Genomic DNA, 16,114 nt, shown 5'->3' on the forward strand with positions numbered 1-16,114 from the left:
GAATAGACCAGGCTTAGTTATTCACAGGGCGGATAACGCTATCCAACGGATAAATCGTTAAAATGTACTTTAGTATCTACCGGATAGAGATTAATCCAGTTGATATCGTTCTCCACCCTTCGAACAACCGGGGCCAGGTTCGCCATAAAGAACTCATACTAACTACGGTACTTATTGACAATAAGTGAGGATGTTATGGTTGCTTCTAGCGATAGACTTTGCTACTGCTATAAGTCGGCTGGATTGATCCTACTGAAGTAATAAAAAAAAAAAGATTCTTTGATGTCGTCATACTTAGAATCATGTTTTGTTACCCCGCGATATAAACCATCTTATCCCTTGGCTTTTACTTTCATCTCGGTGCGTTTTAGTGAGTAGTGATGGCCTCTCAACGTGCCCCAGTTGACTCCATCAGCATGAGAGGCATGTTGGCCATTCAAATACAATCCGTTTAGATTGGACGCATGGCAGCTTTTGTACCACCAGGCCCCTTTGTAGAGTTGGGCACAGCTTGCAGAATGTGGATCACTATCTTGATCTTTCGTGGAAAACTGCATATGGCTGGAATAAGAATAAAACTTATGTTGCCTTCTTTCATTTCTGTTTAGCCATCGAGGAAAAAGATTTTCTCTTAATACTTATAAAACCAATTCTGCTTAAGGGAACTACTTTGACAAATTGCTTTAAAGAAAGAATAAAGAAACGCGAGAGAGACAGAGATAAGGAGGTAGATTTATGATACAGTATAGAGCAGAATACAGTAGTTTAGGATAGGACGCAATAAAATAGAATATAATGATATCCTTAGTGAAAATAAGTTTGTTTTGGCCAAGGAAATTAAAGTCACAAAACGTTTCAAGTACGTGTTGGCTGTCCTTAATGTAAGATGGTAAAGTTTTGACCATAGGTATTATAATTTTATCTAAATAGCTGAAAATAAGTTGGGTGGGACAACTGCCTATAGAAGCTTATCACGAAGCTACGCCAGGAAATCGTAAGTTACCTTGTTCCTTTTCCTCCTATTAGTAAAGATCTAGCATTCCGTTTAGCCATTCTTATTGTAGCCATATCCATTTCATTAGCCGTTACCTTCATTCCAAAGTTACTCCTAAGGGTTTTCGCACCAATTTTCAGGCATCTTCTTTTCCTCATTCTAATAAATGTCGTCACCAAATTCAGTGCGCCCATAACGCTTTTTCACGCTAGGTGATATTATGAGAATTACAATCCGTGCTATGTGCTAAAAACATAACGAACTCAATGAAAAAATTCTACATTGCCGCTTTGAACTTTCCAAAATGTGTCCAGCTGTTTTAGTACAATCTGTTTGTGCCAAAATTCAGGATGCCATTTCTAAACCTTTTTAACCATTTTCACCAAATTAAGGCCCAAAAACTCGACCAACTTATCGGTCCTCAAAATACTAGCGACTCATCGCCTGAAAGCCTCAAAACTGCAATTAGCATTCCAGAAAAATTACCAATTTCGGATTAAAAAAAATCAGTTCGCAGTTAGAGGTTAAATTTTGTTCCCATTTTTAAAAAAATCGACGAATTTTCAGTCAAGCAAGACCTTAAAAAATCCTTCGCCGCGTTTAATTGAAAGCTATTTTTTCACGACAAAGAGGATGATTTTTCGAACAAAGATTCTTTCGAAACACTTCAGATTCGAAAGTCTAAATGGACTCCCCCAGAGGTCCAATTCACATCTTTAGATTTTTTCATCAAAAAATATCGCCACGATATTAAAAGACTCAAATAATCGTAACACCAAATTTCCAACCTTTCTTCAAAAGAGTGGTCGACATTAAGAAGACTAAAAAACTCAAAGACATAGTTATTAAAGCGGCCAACACAGGCTGTGCAGTCTTTGTTCGGCTGACCGACCTCTACCAAAAAGAAGCTTTGCGTCAACTTTCTGACACCTCTTTTTATGCCAAGTTGACAAAGATCTCACTTCGATCAATCAAAAATTTGTGAAAAACACTATTAACAATCTTCTAACTAAACAAGAATTGCTCGCCACTGCAAAAAATCTTACCATCAACACTCCTAGAACTTCATGTATTTACTTTTTACCTCAAATCCACAAACCTTACCACCCAGGCCGACCGACCCATCGTTTTTTCCTGCAGTTGTCGAACGAACTTATTTCCAGCTATTTAGATAAAATTATGGCATGTACGTCAAAACTTTACTATCTTACATAAAGGACAGCCAACACGCACTTGAAGTTTTCGTGACTTTAACTTCCTTAGCCAAAACAAACTTATTTTTACTATGGATATTACATCTCTTTGTAGTCATTCCCAACAATGGAGGTCTCGGAGCCCTCAAATATTTTTTCGATCAACGCATTGTTAAGGAACCTAGCTCTGAAACACTACTCCGTCTAACCGAACTAGTACTTATACTCAATTACTTTTCACTCGATGGCAACTAGTCCAAACAAACTGATGGCGTAGCCGGCATGGATACAACTATGGTACCTAGCTAAGCCAATCTTTTCGTAGGTTTTATCGAACACCAATTTTTTTTAGTCAATACCACGGCCCCACTGAACCTGAACTTTACGACCGCTACATTGATAGCTACATCGGTGCTACCTCTTCTACCAGAGAGGAGCTCACTTAATTTGTAATCGTCGTCAATTCCTTTCATCCAGTTCTTAAATATACTTGGGAAGTTTCCGCACTTCTTTGGCTATTTTAAACACCATAATTTCAATTGAAGGCAACGTTCTATGCACTAGTGTTTACTAGCAAGATATAGGTACTTGTTATATTAATCTTCGCATCCACCACACGTCAAGAATTTCATACCGTGCCCAACAAATCGATCGACAGTCAGCATTAAAAACGGCTGAGAAGGAAAACACCGATTGCATTCCATTCACTCTCACATTTCACCCTCACAACCACGCAGTCAAATCTATCATTCTTAAAAAAGTTTCAATTAGTCCAAAACCATTCAGAGACTGGTACTGTCTTTTCGCAACCTCCACTAATTTCATTCAAACGTTACAAAAACATGGGCAACTTTTTTTGGTCAAAGGTTCATCTGAAACCAAAGACCAACCTGAAACTTTCAAATGTGCTCGCTCACAATGCAAAAACTGTCCTTTCATTCATAACGTAGAGAAAATGACGGGACCTAAGGGAGCCATTAAGATCACTGATCACTTAACGTGCACCTCCGGCAGGTCATTAACTGCATAACTTGCACTTATTGCAAAAGTTATACGTTGGTGAAACAGGAAGACGATTCGGTGACCGATTCCGAGAACACCTTCGCGACGTAGAAAGAAATGACCCTGACGCATCCAAACCAGTCGCTAGACAGTTTAATCTCCCTAATCATTCTAGGCAGCATATGGCAGTTTGCGGCCTTTCCCTACATGTAGGCAGTTCGGAAAGCCGCAAAACTGTAGAACAAAAAGTTATCTTTCAAATCGGCATTCTTAATCTCCAGGGTATCGACGAGCGCTTTTCATTCAACTGACTTATTTTTGTTTTCTCGTTACGGAGGAAAGCGCGCGTGATCTTCGACCAATGAGAGTCTTCCCGTTTACGCTTCGCCGCTAATATCAGAGATCTATAATATTTTCGCCACTGCGAGAACAATAGGCATTCTACCCAATGACCTCTACAATTCCTATATCTTTCATTTTCAGAGGGAACTTCACTCTTAAAGAATATCAAGAGAGAATATAAGAGTTAAGCGTGCATGAGACATTCAACACCAATGCATTTCTTAACTATTTATGTTACCTATGACCCATGAAGGAATCTCCCGCTGTGCCTTTGTATTCTCTGAGAGTGAGTTTGTACTTATCAGCCTCGTCTGCCACCTTAAATGTCTTGTACTCGGCGTATGTGATATTCCCCTCAAAGTCCTCCAAGTCAACTCTCAACATGACGTCATTAGCATTCGTCAAACGGTGAAGATTGTCGTTTCCGAGCCAGAACTCGCCGCTCAAACTTCCGAACCCCTCTTTGTAAGCTTTCCAGTCACGATAGAAGTCAACGGAACCGTCCATACGTCTCTGGAAAACGGTCCAACCTCCACCGTCCGTGGTCATGTCACACAACACTGGTATTGGCTTACTGCCATCTGGATTGATGGTGTACACGCCATTGGAAGTGAAACCATCTTTAAGTAGTTGAGCGCAGCATTTCGCTTCTGTTTTTAGAAGTAAAAGAAATAATTAAAAAGAGCTCAAATTAATTAATTGACCAGGGTAGATTAGCTGTACTGAGTCATTTTACTTGATCCAAATTGGGATATTTTAGACTTAACGCATGCTGTCAGTCAATATAAAGTGGCAAACTAGTGAAAGCGTTAGACATGATACTCACCGCATGGTTTTCCCGTATATCCAGAAGCATAACGACATTTGCATTCTGCAGTGTTTTCTTTATAGTTGGGAACACAGATCTCGTTTTCGGCACAAAGGAAAGAGCTGACCTCACAATCACTCTGTTAAAACAAAAGCACCTGATTACTTATATTAAAATACAGATACCCTATGAATTGATTGACTGATAGACTTTTAAAATTGCATGTGTTTCATATTCTCAGATTGAATCAGATCATAAGCTTCCAGAGAGGCCAACATTAAGTTCCCTGACCAGACTAACTGTCAGGGTTTTAAAATAACTGAGGGCAATGCGTTACCTTTGATCCGATAACTCCAAACAGTTAGACTTTTTATTCTTCTCAGATAAGGACGATCGAGTATCATTGAATTGTTCTGAAATCTGCCCACCGGTGGGCTTAAAAGAAACTGGGGATCATTTCTCTGTCGCAAGAGAGGGGAAAATATCAATAGAACGGCTTCAGACCGCGAGGCTCAAGTTGTTTAAAAGCACCTGCATATCGACATCATTTTTTCTGAAGTAAAGTTAAATCAACCAGGCAAACTTAATGTTTTCGCTGCGTACTTTCTGGCTTGTTATAGATTGCACCCGCAGTGCATTTACAGCAGACAATGTGTTGAATAAGATAACTAAATATATTTCTTGTTTTAACGACTGACCGGCACCCAGACACAAATCAAGACCAACGGATGTCATTTTAAGACCTTCCGAAAGCATTCGATTTCGTACCCCATGAACGATTGCTGCCTTAGCCAAAATGGCATGGAATAGATAGACCTCAGTCTTCTATCTTGGTGTAGGAATCTCTCTGGCTGCCCAAAACGTGTCATGGTGCGTGGCACTTACCCTTCCTGGACCCAAGTGTTATTTGGTGTCTCCGTGGCACGATCCTTGTTCCTATTCTCTTCTTAATATGCGTCAATGAAATATCATCAAACATTTCCAACACTATTAAATTAGTGTCCGCTGATGACACTTAGATATGAAAGGAACTGGAAAACGTAGAAAAAGAAAAACAGAAGCCACAACTCGATATCGATAAGCTAGCAGCATAGACTAAAAAATGGAATCTGCGCTGCAATTTTAACAAGTTAGAAGTAATGGCGAATAGCGCACAGACAGAACAAATCCTTGCCAACTTACACGTCGATTTCAAGTCTTACAACCTTTAACAGTACTAAAGACCTACAATCTGCGACAGTATTTTTGACTCATTGACTCCTCCAATCTTTTATTACTTCAATTTAATCCCTTTAGTCCTTGTCAAGCGAGAGGGGATCTTGTGTTAAGTGTAAAATTTACTATAACACTCGTTCTGTTGACTTTTTCTTAATTCTTTCCTTTTACACTAGTTGTCACAACGCGGACTAGCTCTGATCTCTCGAGGAAAGTGAGGGTCACCGTCCCAACTTTCTATAAATTATTGGAAAATAGTTCCTAACACTCGTTATTTTGTTGTCCCTTTCTTTATTCCCTCTTACTACTCAAGTTATTACAACGGGGACTAGCTCCGATCTCTCAAGGAAAGTGTGAGTCACCGCTTATAAAGGTGGCACTTGCAGAGCTGTCAATCTCTAACCTTCGTCGTACTTTTACACTTAAATAGCGAATAACGTTGGGTTACGTAGGACACGGTTGGGCTTTCCGAATTCCGAGCAAACCTTTCTTCAATTTCATTTCATTTATCACGATTTTTTATGATTTTAGATATATGAAATTCGTATATTTGCATTGCGGTAAAGAAAAGAATTTAAGTGATCCTTGCAGCTAAGAACACTAGTGAACTAGTAGTTGAAAATAGGACCTGAAAAAATTCAGGTCCGTACGGGATTTGAACCCATGACCTTTGCGATACCGGTGCAGCGCTCTACCAACTGAGCTAGCTTTTCAGGTCCTATTTTCAACTACTAGTTCAATGGTGTTCTTAGCTGCGAGGATCTCTTAAACTCGTTTCTTCACCGCAGTGCAAATATATAAATTTCATATATCTAAAATCATTATTCATCACTTGGATGGTTTATTTGGACCCAACATATAGACCAGCTCCCAGTTGGCTTGTTAGCTCAGTTGGTAGAGCGCTGCTCCGGTATTGCACAGATCCTTGGTTCAAATCCCGTACGGATCTGAATTTTTTCAGGTCCTACTTTCAACCACAAGTTCGGTTGTGTTCTTAGCTGCGAGGATCTCTTAAATTAATTACGATTTTTTATGTTTGAAAGATCCCCCATAAGTATTTTTTTTGTTAGAAAGAGGTTGGCTAGTGAAGGAAGAAGAAGAATTCAAGGAACATTTCAGTCAAAACGTTTCGTTCAAAAAAATCATGCGCATTTGTCACATCGGCGTTGTTAAAGATATCTCTTTCTTGAGCAAAAGTCAAATGGATTATACAATGAAGTTTTATATTTTAATGGCTTCAAAGATGAAATATTTTTCAGTCATAATAAGCCTGCTCATAAAGCATGCATATGGACTGTTTCCCATGAATTGAATATATTTTCAAATTCAAATAATTGAAAACATTCTTTGTATGCTGCAGATGTTTATCTCTCACATTAATAGAATCAAGTCGAAACTTCTTATCAAAACTGAAAAGGATAAATCGAACTTGATCTTACGAGATTGACGAAATGTTAAGAACTTTGTAAGAATTTTCGTCCCATTTTTTTCCATTCTCTTTCCAATTCTTTTCAGAATGATATTCGAACGAACCCTCACCTTTCAATTTGAGACAAGAATATCAAGGATATGTGGTTTTAATAACACAGTTGGTTACACTGTCTTTGTTTCATTAAATGTAAGGAAATTTGAGTTCTTTCCTATAATTTGAAGTGGTTTAGAACCCCACTCAAAGTCACGTCAGCATACATTTTAAAAAAGTTTATTCTACAGGGTATATAATGCTTATCTACTTCATTCTAAAAAAACTAGATATAAAGTTTCTTACCTTCACTCCTCGGTAGAGAAATTTATTGTCTTCGGTGAAATTCTTAAAGCTAGCAAAGCGATCGGAGTCGCTTAGTTGACATTTAAACTTCTTGTTGTTTATTGTGGATCCAAAGTTGTATGACACACATGAGCTTTCTTTCACGCAATGTAATCGACAAGAACTCTCTGAATCCACCTGTATTTCTCTAATAACACTTCCATTAAGGCGTCGACCTCTTATTTCTCTGGCAAAGTTAACGGCTTGGAAGACAGGTGTCATCATTCGAGGGTCTCCGTATGTAAAAGCAATCGTTAGAGACACTAGAAGCAGTTTAAGCAGATACATACTTCGGAATATCTCAGTTAGATTCCTCGGCATCTTTCAATGTTTGATGTTTATCGCAATTTTTTCGGTTTTCAACTTCACGGTATTAATTATTAATCTTTAACTTGTCGAAATTTCAGTGGATAGAAATTAAAATCAATAAAGTAAACAAGACTCGTTATTGTTGAGTCACTGTGTAAAATCAAAAGCGTTCCTATAACCGGCGTTGGCAGCTCCCGATAAGTTTTTTTTGGTAGTTGCAATTGTATGTTTGAATTTTAGAGTCAAGTTTTTACAGAAATTTAGACACGTACCCTGGGACAACTTTGATATAATTTTAGTGTTTTGACTGCGATCAGGTCTTCATTATAGGAGCCTCCAATCAGCACGTGCGTTTGTTCCCGCGGGAAAGTGTGAGCCCTTGAGCAACGCGAGTCGGCGAGAGGGTCTTGCACCAACCATTGGTTCCAGACCTCTGGCAAACCTCTCCCGACTCGTCTCAGATCTTCCCGCGGGCGGAGAAACGCGCTACCTGCAGCGCTAATGATTGGGGCGTGCTGCTCGCAGGCTATGACTCTAATGTTCTCGTAAACGTTCCTTCGCCTCCAGTAACATCGACTTCCATAACAAACGTTTAGAAAATAAGTTAGTGCTAACCGTTTTTCTCGGGGTCTTTTTGTGTTGGTCTCAGTAATTGGGTCTTATTTATGCAGCTTAATTATTTCGAGAGCCAGTAATGCAAAATGATAATTAACAAAAGAAGCATTATGGATAGATCTCTGGACGGATTTAAATCTAGTTTATTAGGACATGATAAAACGACAAGAAATGATGTGTTGGAGGACATTTCAATCTCTTTGGCCACTTTGTTAAGATGCGAAAAGGGTAAAAGATTTTAGGATCATTTTCACATCATATCTGTTTTCAGTCATACCAGATTTCATCTTAGAATTATCTCGATTTATAGATGCTAACTTTAGGTTTCAACTTTGAAGTTTATATTTCAAGTTTATAAAACATTGCTTATACAATAATTTTGTATCAAGAAAGTAGACTTACAGCTTTTTCCAGTAAAAGATAAAAATAAATGAGATTAAAGCAAAATCAAGAATACATTGTCAGGGGAGGGCTGGGGAGGAGGGAGGCGGAGCTGATCCCCGCTCTAATGGTAAACAAACGTCCTGTGGGCTTAAAACTTACAAAGCGGATCCGGGAATTTTTGATTGGGTGGGTTACAACACATTGATTCGGAAAACAGAGTCTAAACTGGAGCTCAAATAATTTAACACATGTTTAATGAAACTTGAACTCTTAATTAATACTTCTAGTCCAGCAGTGGTAATATGTGATCCCGTCGTTAAAAGAATTTTGGTTAAAGACATGGAATAAACTTACTCACGGGTTTTATAGGGAGGGGGGGGGAGGTGTGGAGTCCCTAGACCGTCCCCTCCCCGAGTTGTCGCTGAAGACTCAACTAAATTTAAATTTGATGTCTGCTCCCTGCCCATCTTCGTTGTCTCGCTATATAAAAAGTTGTACATTTAAGGTTTTTTTTCCGTAAGACTTGCGCGTGAGTTTAAGCCTATCCACAACTGGATACTTTCTTTGAAAATCTAATTCGGTGACAAACACTAAATGAATAAATGAAATGAGTAAATCCACGGATAAAAGCCCCCGTATAAATACGAATACGAAATATAAGTGAAAGTAACTAGAAGCACATAAGGGAAACTTGCTAACGCGACACTCAAACCCACATCAGCGCCCGACCAAGGAAATGAGCATTTGCAAATATAAAAATAGGAACAAACTAAAGGTTAATCTAATAATGGTGACATGGACAAGCCCTGGAGATAAACCACAAATAGATCAGGCTTACTTATTCACAGGGCGGATAACGCTGTCCAACGGATAAATCGCTAAAAACGTTTTGCGCTATCTACCGGATAGAGATTTATCCAGTGAATAGTGTTCTGCACCCATCGAACAACCGGGGCCAGGTTCAACATAAAAACCTCATACACATCACTATCTTGATCTTTTGCGGAAAACTGCATATGGCTGTAATAAGAATATAACTTGTGTTGCCTTCTCTCATTTCTGTTTAGCCAATGAGGAATGAAATTTTCACTTAAAACTCAGAAAACCAATTCTGCTTAAAGGAACTACTTTGACAAGTTGCTTTAAAGAAGGAATCAAGAGACGCGAGAGAGACAGAGATAAAGAGGTAGATTTATAATATAATATCGTAGAGTAGAATAAAATAGAATAGAATAGAATACAGTAGTTTATGATAAGGCACAATAGGATAGAATATAATGATATCCTCAGAGAAAATAAGTTTGTTTTGGCCAAGGAAATTAAAGTCACGAAAAGTTTCAAGTACGTGTTGGCTGTTCTTAATATAAGATGGTAACGTTTTGACCACAGGTGCTATAATTTTATTTGAATAGCTGAAAATAAGTTGGGTGGGACAACTACCTATAGAAACTTACGAAGGAACTACGCCAGGAAATCGTAAGTTACCTTGTTCCTTTTCCTCCTATTTGAAAAGATCTAGCATACCGTTTAGCCATTCTTATTGTAGCCATATCCATTTCATTGTCCGTTGCCTTCATTCCAAAGTTATTCCTTATGGTTTTCGCTCCAATTTTCACGTATCTTCTTTTTTTCAATGTCGTCACCAAATTCAGTGCACCCACAATGCTTTTTCACGCCAGGTGATATTATGAGAATCACATTCAGAGCAATGTGCCAAACAAACGAACAAATTCTAAATTGCCGCTCTAAACTTTCCGAAATGTGTCCAGCTGTTTTAGAACAATCTATTTGTGGAAAAATTCAGGATGCCAGCTCTAAACTTTTTAACCATTTGTACCAAATTAAGGTCCATAAACTCGACCAACTTATCGGTCCTCAAAATACTAGCGACTCATCGCCTGAAAGGCTCAAAACAGCAATTGACATTTCAGAAAAATTACCACTTTCAGATTCAGAATAATCAGTTCTCAGTAAGCGCTTAAATTTTGTTCTCATTTCCAAAAAAACCGTGTCAGATCTATAATCTTTTCGCCACTGCAAGTAAATGTCGCGAGAACAATAAACATTCTGCCCAATGACCTCCACGATTCCTATGACTGTCAACCTCAGAGGCAACTTCACTTTTAACTTAAAGAATATCAAGAGAGAAGATAAGACTAAGTTAAGAAAATTCGGCCCAAGACAAAGAGAGAATGAAACACATTCAACACCCATGTATTTCTTGACTATTTACGATACCTATGATACATGAAGGAATCTCCCGCGGTGCCATCGTATTCTCCGAGAGTGAGTCTGTACTTATCAGCCTCGTCTGCCACCTTAAATGTCTTGTACTCGGCGTATGTGATGTTCCCCTCAAAGTCCTCCAAGTCAACTCTCAACATGAAGTCATTAGCATCCGTCAAACGGTGAAGATTGTCATTTCCGAGCCAGAACTCGCCGCTCAAACTTCCGAACCCCTCTTTGTAAGATTTCCAGTCACGAAAGAAGTCAACAGAGCCGTCCAAACGTCTCTGAAAAACGGTCCAGCCTCCACCGTCCTTGGTCATGTCACACAACGCTCGTATTGGTTTACCACCATCTGGATTGATTGTGTACACGCCGTTAGAAGTGAAACCATCCTTAAGTAGTTGGGCGCAGCTTTTTGCTTCTGATTTTTTAAGAAGAAGAAATAATTAATAGAGCTCAAATTCAGTATTTGACCAGAGTGGATAAGCTGTACTGAGTCATTTTACTTCATCTAAATTGGGGTACTTAATATTTCATGCACACACTCGGTCAATATAAAGTGGCAAAGTAATGAAAGCTTAGACATGATACTTACCACATGGTTCTCCAGTATATCCAGAAGCATAACGACATTTGCATTCTGCAGTGTTGTCTTTATCGTTGGAAGCACAGATCTCGTTTTCTGCACAAAGGAAAGAGCTGACCTCACAATGGCTCTGTTAAAACAAAAGTATCTGATTACTTTTATAAAAATAAATGTATCCTATGAATTGATTGATTGATAGACTTTTAAAATTGCACCTGTTTTATTTTCTTAGATGGAATCATAAGCTTCCAGAGCAGCCAACAGTAAGTTCAGTGACCAACACTTTAGGGTTTTAAAATATGTGAGGGGGAATGTGCTGCCTTTGCAAATGATAAGACGTTCTAGTCTTCTTGGATAATCAAGGGCGATCAAGTGTAACCGATTTGTTCTGAAATCTACTGCCTTGGCTTGTTACGGATGGCACTTGCTGTGCATTTACACCAGAGAATGTGCTGAATAAGAAAATTAAAGGTTTTTCCTTGCTTTAAACACTGAGCGACATCAAGACCAACAGATATCATTTTTTTTTTACCTTTTGAAAAGCATCGATTCCGTAACCCACGAACGATTGCTGCTTAAGCTTAAATACCACGAGATTGATCGACCCCTTCTGTTTTAGTTTTATAATTTCTTTACTGGCCGGAAGCAACGAGTCGAGGTGCGTGACACCCACTCTTTTTGGACCCGAGTGCTATCTGGTGTTCCCCGTGACACAATCTTTGGTCCTATTCTCCTCTTAATATGCGTCGATGACTTATCGTCAAACATCTCTACTACAACTAAAGATGTTCGCTGATGACGCTAAGATATAACAGGAACTGGAAAACACAGAAAAGGACTAACAGGAGCAACCACTCGATATCGATGAGGTAGCAGCAAGAAATTGAATCTACAACAAGTACGAGGTACTGCGAAACAGGCAGAACATAGCCCCACTAACTTACATGCTGATTTCAAGTGTTAACAGTACTAGAGACCTGGGCGTTGTGATCACGTCGAGCTGTCATGGAGCGAACAACGAGTAATATTCTCAATAAGGAGCGACTCCTAAAGGCAGTACAGTTACTATCTTTAGCATACTTACTTAAGCCCACTACAGTCTATATCTTAGCTCACGACTGACACAAACTCACAGTTGTTTCCAAAGTTCGTTGAAATGAACAATTTTCAACGGTAGCTCTCTATCGGTATAGCTTTTTAAATACTGAGTTGGTCACTCCCGACAACAACAACAACAACAACAACAACAACAACAACTTGTACAACTATTACCTCACGCCTGAGTTCTCATATACCTCTAAAAATTAACAATTTAGGGCGAGTGCAATTTGTGGTCTTTAAAAAAATTTACAAGTGCTTATTTATCCCAAAGCGCACGAGAAAAATTATGCGATTACGTATTAATAACATACATAAAAAATACGAGATAGCCTAGCAGAAGCAAAGCGCGTACATCGAGTGCAAAAATAATTTATTCAAACCTTACGTTCGGTCAAAACAACTGCGTACGATCAAAACAATAATATACAATAATATTTCACAACCCTTAGGCGCAAAAAAGCTCAAAGTTCGGCTAAACAGTTCAAGGAGTTGTCAAGTCTGTTTGCAAATCACTTTCGATGAAATGGAATCGCCGTCTGTTAGGTTTAACCATGTTTGTTTTTAATTTAGGCGTAGAATCGCTCGAGCAAGGTGTTAAGCTGGGTCGCCTCGTAATTTTCAATCTCCTCGGCAATTCCCTTCTCTAAACACCACTTTTTTCCAAAGCGTCAACCAACTATTGTTGTTGTGGTGGCGAAAGAAAACCTTCTTGAAACGCCAGTCATTGTTTCGCTCGCAAATTTCAGCGTATCCAGATGTTGCGACATCCAAGGCTCGCATTTGATTCGCTATCTGTAAGTTTCTTTGATTATTGACCAATCAGAATGTCTGGTTTGTTACTTCTTTGCAATGAATTAACCCTCTTCTGCATTGAATTACCTGAAAGCTGCATTTATCTTAACCAATCAGAACTGAGTAATATTTCCATGTATATTTTTACGTACTGTAATAAAAATCAAACACAGCTAACACTCGTATAGTATATATAGTTTCGTGTTCAAAAACCCGAACAGAACAAAACAGGAATGATGAAAAATAAAGCCAAACTGGCATAAATGTTAAAATTCATAGCAATCATGCCGGTGTCAGAGCGACTGCGATCATGCTGAGGTCCATCAAGAAGCGGAGAGAAACACTTTCTCTTTCGTGCCCTAGCCGCTTCCTGCGTGCTTTACAACAGAACAAAGCACAGCGAAGGCTTCTCTATTTGTTAATAAAAAAGTATTCCAGAACATTCCGGAAGTTTACAACACAACTATTTTGGTAGTATTACTTCATTAACATGTCACCCATCGGAATGTTCTAGAAAGTTCCATGGTATGCGTGCCAGCATGACTAAGAACTAGAAATCTATCTTACAGCTATTATCCATAACAAGAGAAGCAAGCATTTCAATTAAAACATAGTTTTTCATTGATGGCATTTTTTGAAAACATTAGATTAAGAAGATAAATCAGTCATCAGTACGCAATATTACTTCAAAATGTCCCTCAAAGGTGTAGAGTAACGTTTTCTCTTCTTCGCCAATATCGAATCAACACATTCATTTTCAAATCGAAACAGGTGCTTCAAGATAAAATTAAACTGGCTAAGATCTCGTTTCTGAGCCATCAAATTTACAGGCTCAATGAAAAGTTAAATTTTAACTCGTAGCCTTTCGAAATCAGACAATGATAAAAAAAATTTTAAAGGAATTCTAGAATTGTATTTCTCTACAATTACCAAACGCACCATATAAACATCTGCGTCGTTCCTTAAATCAAATATAATATCCTCTTTGGAATGAGTTAAAGGACTTGCAAATTGCGATAAATTACCTACCTTTATGCCTCTATGAAGAACTTGGGGGTCTTCAGTAAAATTGCTCAGTCCAGTAAACCGACCACAATCGCTCAGTTGACATTTAATGTCAGCATACACTTTTAGAGAGTTTATTCTGTAGGCAATATAATGCTTACCTGCTCCATTTTAGAAAAGTTATATCTAAAATTTCTTACCTTCACTCCTCGGTAGAGAAATGTGTTGTCTGCGGTGAAATTCTTGAAGCTAGCAAAGCGATCGGAGTCACTTAGTTGACATTTAAACATCTTCTTGTTTTCACCGGGTCCAAAGTTGTATGACCGACATGAACTTTCTTCCACACAATGTAGTCGACAAGAACTCTCAGAATCCACTTCAATTTCCTTGATAACACTTCCATAAAGCCGTCCTCCTTTTATTTCTCTGGCAAAGTTAACGGCTTTGTAGTGGGATGTTGTCAATCGACCTTCTCCGTTTGTTAAAGTAATCACCAAGAAAGTTATAAGGAGTGTTGAGTACATGTTTTCGCGAGAAATGTTGTCAATTATAGTGATCTTTAGGGTTTTAGCTCTTTTTCATTAATTATTAACACAAAACCTTGGTGCAAGTAGAAAAACATCATATTGATTGATTTAAATGCTCTAACTGGCATGATAGGGCAACATTTATGAGGGAATGAATTCAAATCTTAAGAATAAATTCTGTGGTAATATATTAAAAAAATATATAGAGGGAATATTGGAACTATTTGAAACCACACACACGCACACGCACGCAGGTGAAGTTGATAAAATTTGAAACGAAAACTTAATTCAAACAGCAATCTTTTACAAAACGTTTCTGCCGATTAATAATTAATTTTGCAAGTGATGATAGGAATATCAGAGGAGAAGTAGAAAAGTATTAAAGGTGAATCGACGACATACAAACAAAGGCTATAAAAGGTGCAACATGATAAAGTATGGGTTGCCAGCTTGAACAGAATTTAGTTTAAATTATATAAGTAAAGGCTCTAACGGTATTTCCTCACTACAAACGGTTAAAAGTTAGATGTGATCTGAAGAGCGGGTAACCGAACAAACAGGAACCCCAGCTAAAACCTTTGGTACATCAGAATGACGTCTTAAGATAGGTCTCCATAAGAGGTGGGAAGACTCTCAAAACGAATCACACTGGTTAAGAACTATGAAATCTCTCAGACATTACATCATAAGGCGATTCAGTGGAATCAGAGATAAGTAGATTGGTACAATTTGGAGTAAATGACACGAAAATGACAATCTAATCTTAACGTAATTTATTGCAATCAAGTTTTACAGAAATCTGTGTTTAAATAACTACCGCTGCGCATTGCTAGAATTTCTGTAAAGTTTGATGGTGATACAACCCACAAAATAATAAGAACTAAACCATTGCTAATTATAGAGGTGTCTCCATCCTATTGAGTGTTAGAATAGACCTTTTTACAGTTCCCAGCGCCGTATTGGAAATGTAACCGCGCACACGTGAGAACGAGGCTGGGTTGACTCGCGTTGAATCTCTGTGAGAGCTTTTGGTGAAATTCGTACGTGAGTAGTAAAATTGTTCGATTTTTAAGGAAAATGGATGGTCCTAGCCGAAATCTCGATAAAGCTAATTTTTCTCCCAAAAAGAAAGGAAAGCAGTGTGCCGCTTTTGGTTGTTCAAATACATTTTATGGCCCCAATGGTTTGCCTACGAGCTTTCACTT

General features: G+C 38.3%; 2 protein-coding genes across 2 annotated transcripts; both read right to left on the bottom strand.

The window, feature by feature from the left end:
* Positions 1-332: 332 nt before the first annotated feature.
* Positions 333-7,649, bottom strand: LOC131785422 (microfibril-associated glycoprotein 4-like). The gene is made up of 4 exons (XM_066173384.1): positions 7,323-7,649; positions 4,358-4,478; positions 3,770-4,181; positions 333-561 (listed from the first exon to the last, which is right to left on the bottom strand). Exons 1-4 carry the CDS (start codon positions 7,647-7,649, stop codon positions 333-335), a joined length of 1,089 nt encoding a protein of 362 aa, XP_066029481.1.
* Positions 7,650-9,445: 1,796 nt separating this feature from the next.
* Positions 9,446-14,906, bottom strand: LOC131785435 (microfibril-associated glycoprotein 4-like). The gene is made up of 5 exons (XM_059102326.2): positions 14,583-14,906; positions 11,494-11,614; positions 10,908-11,319; positions 9,572-9,689; positions 9,446-9,475 (listed from the first exon to the last, which is right to left on the bottom strand). The coding sequence occupies exons 1-5, from the start codon at positions 14,904-14,906 to the stop codon at positions 9,446-9,448; spliced, it is 1,005 nt and encodes a 334-aa protein (XP_058958309.2).
* Between the last annotated feature and the right edge of the window lie 1,208 nt (positions 14,907-16,114).

The sequence above is a fragment of the Pocillopora verrucosa genome, chromosome 1, assembly GCF_036669915.1.
Source record: "Pocillopora verrucosa isolate sample1 chromosome 1, ASM3666991v2, whole genome shotgun sequence".
Lineage (NCBI taxonomy): Eukaryota > Metazoa > Cnidaria > Anthozoa > Scleractinia > Pocilloporidae > Pocillopora > Pocillopora verrucosa.

Excerpts from the sequence above, each read along its gene's own strand:
- LOC131785435 (XM_059102326.2), bottom strand. The coding sequence starts at position 14,906 with ATGTACTCAACACTCCTTATAACTTTCTTGGTGATTACTTTAACAAAC. Across the intron at positions 11,615-14,582 it reads TTCTCTACCGAGGAGTGAAG|AGCCATTGTGAGGTCAGCTC; the intron begins GTAAGAAATTTT and ends TTGTTTTAACAG. Across the intron at positions 11,320-11,493 it reads ATATACTGGAGAACCATGTG|AAGCAAAAAGCTGCGCCCAA; the intron begins GTAAGTATCATG and ends TTAAAAAATCAG.
- LOC131785422 (XM_066173384.1), bottom strand. The coding sequence starts at position 7,649 with ATGTATCTGCTTAAACTGCTTCTAGTGTCTCTAACGATTGCTTTTACA. Across the intron at positions 4,479-7,322 it reads TTCTCTACCGAGGAGTGAAG|AGTGATTGTGAGGTCAGCTC; the intron begins GTAAGAAACTTT and ends TTGTTTTAACAG. Across the intron at positions 562-3,769 it reads GATTCCTTCATGGGTCATAG|CCATATGCAGTTTTCCACGA; the intron begins GTAACATAAATA and ends TTCTTATTCCAG.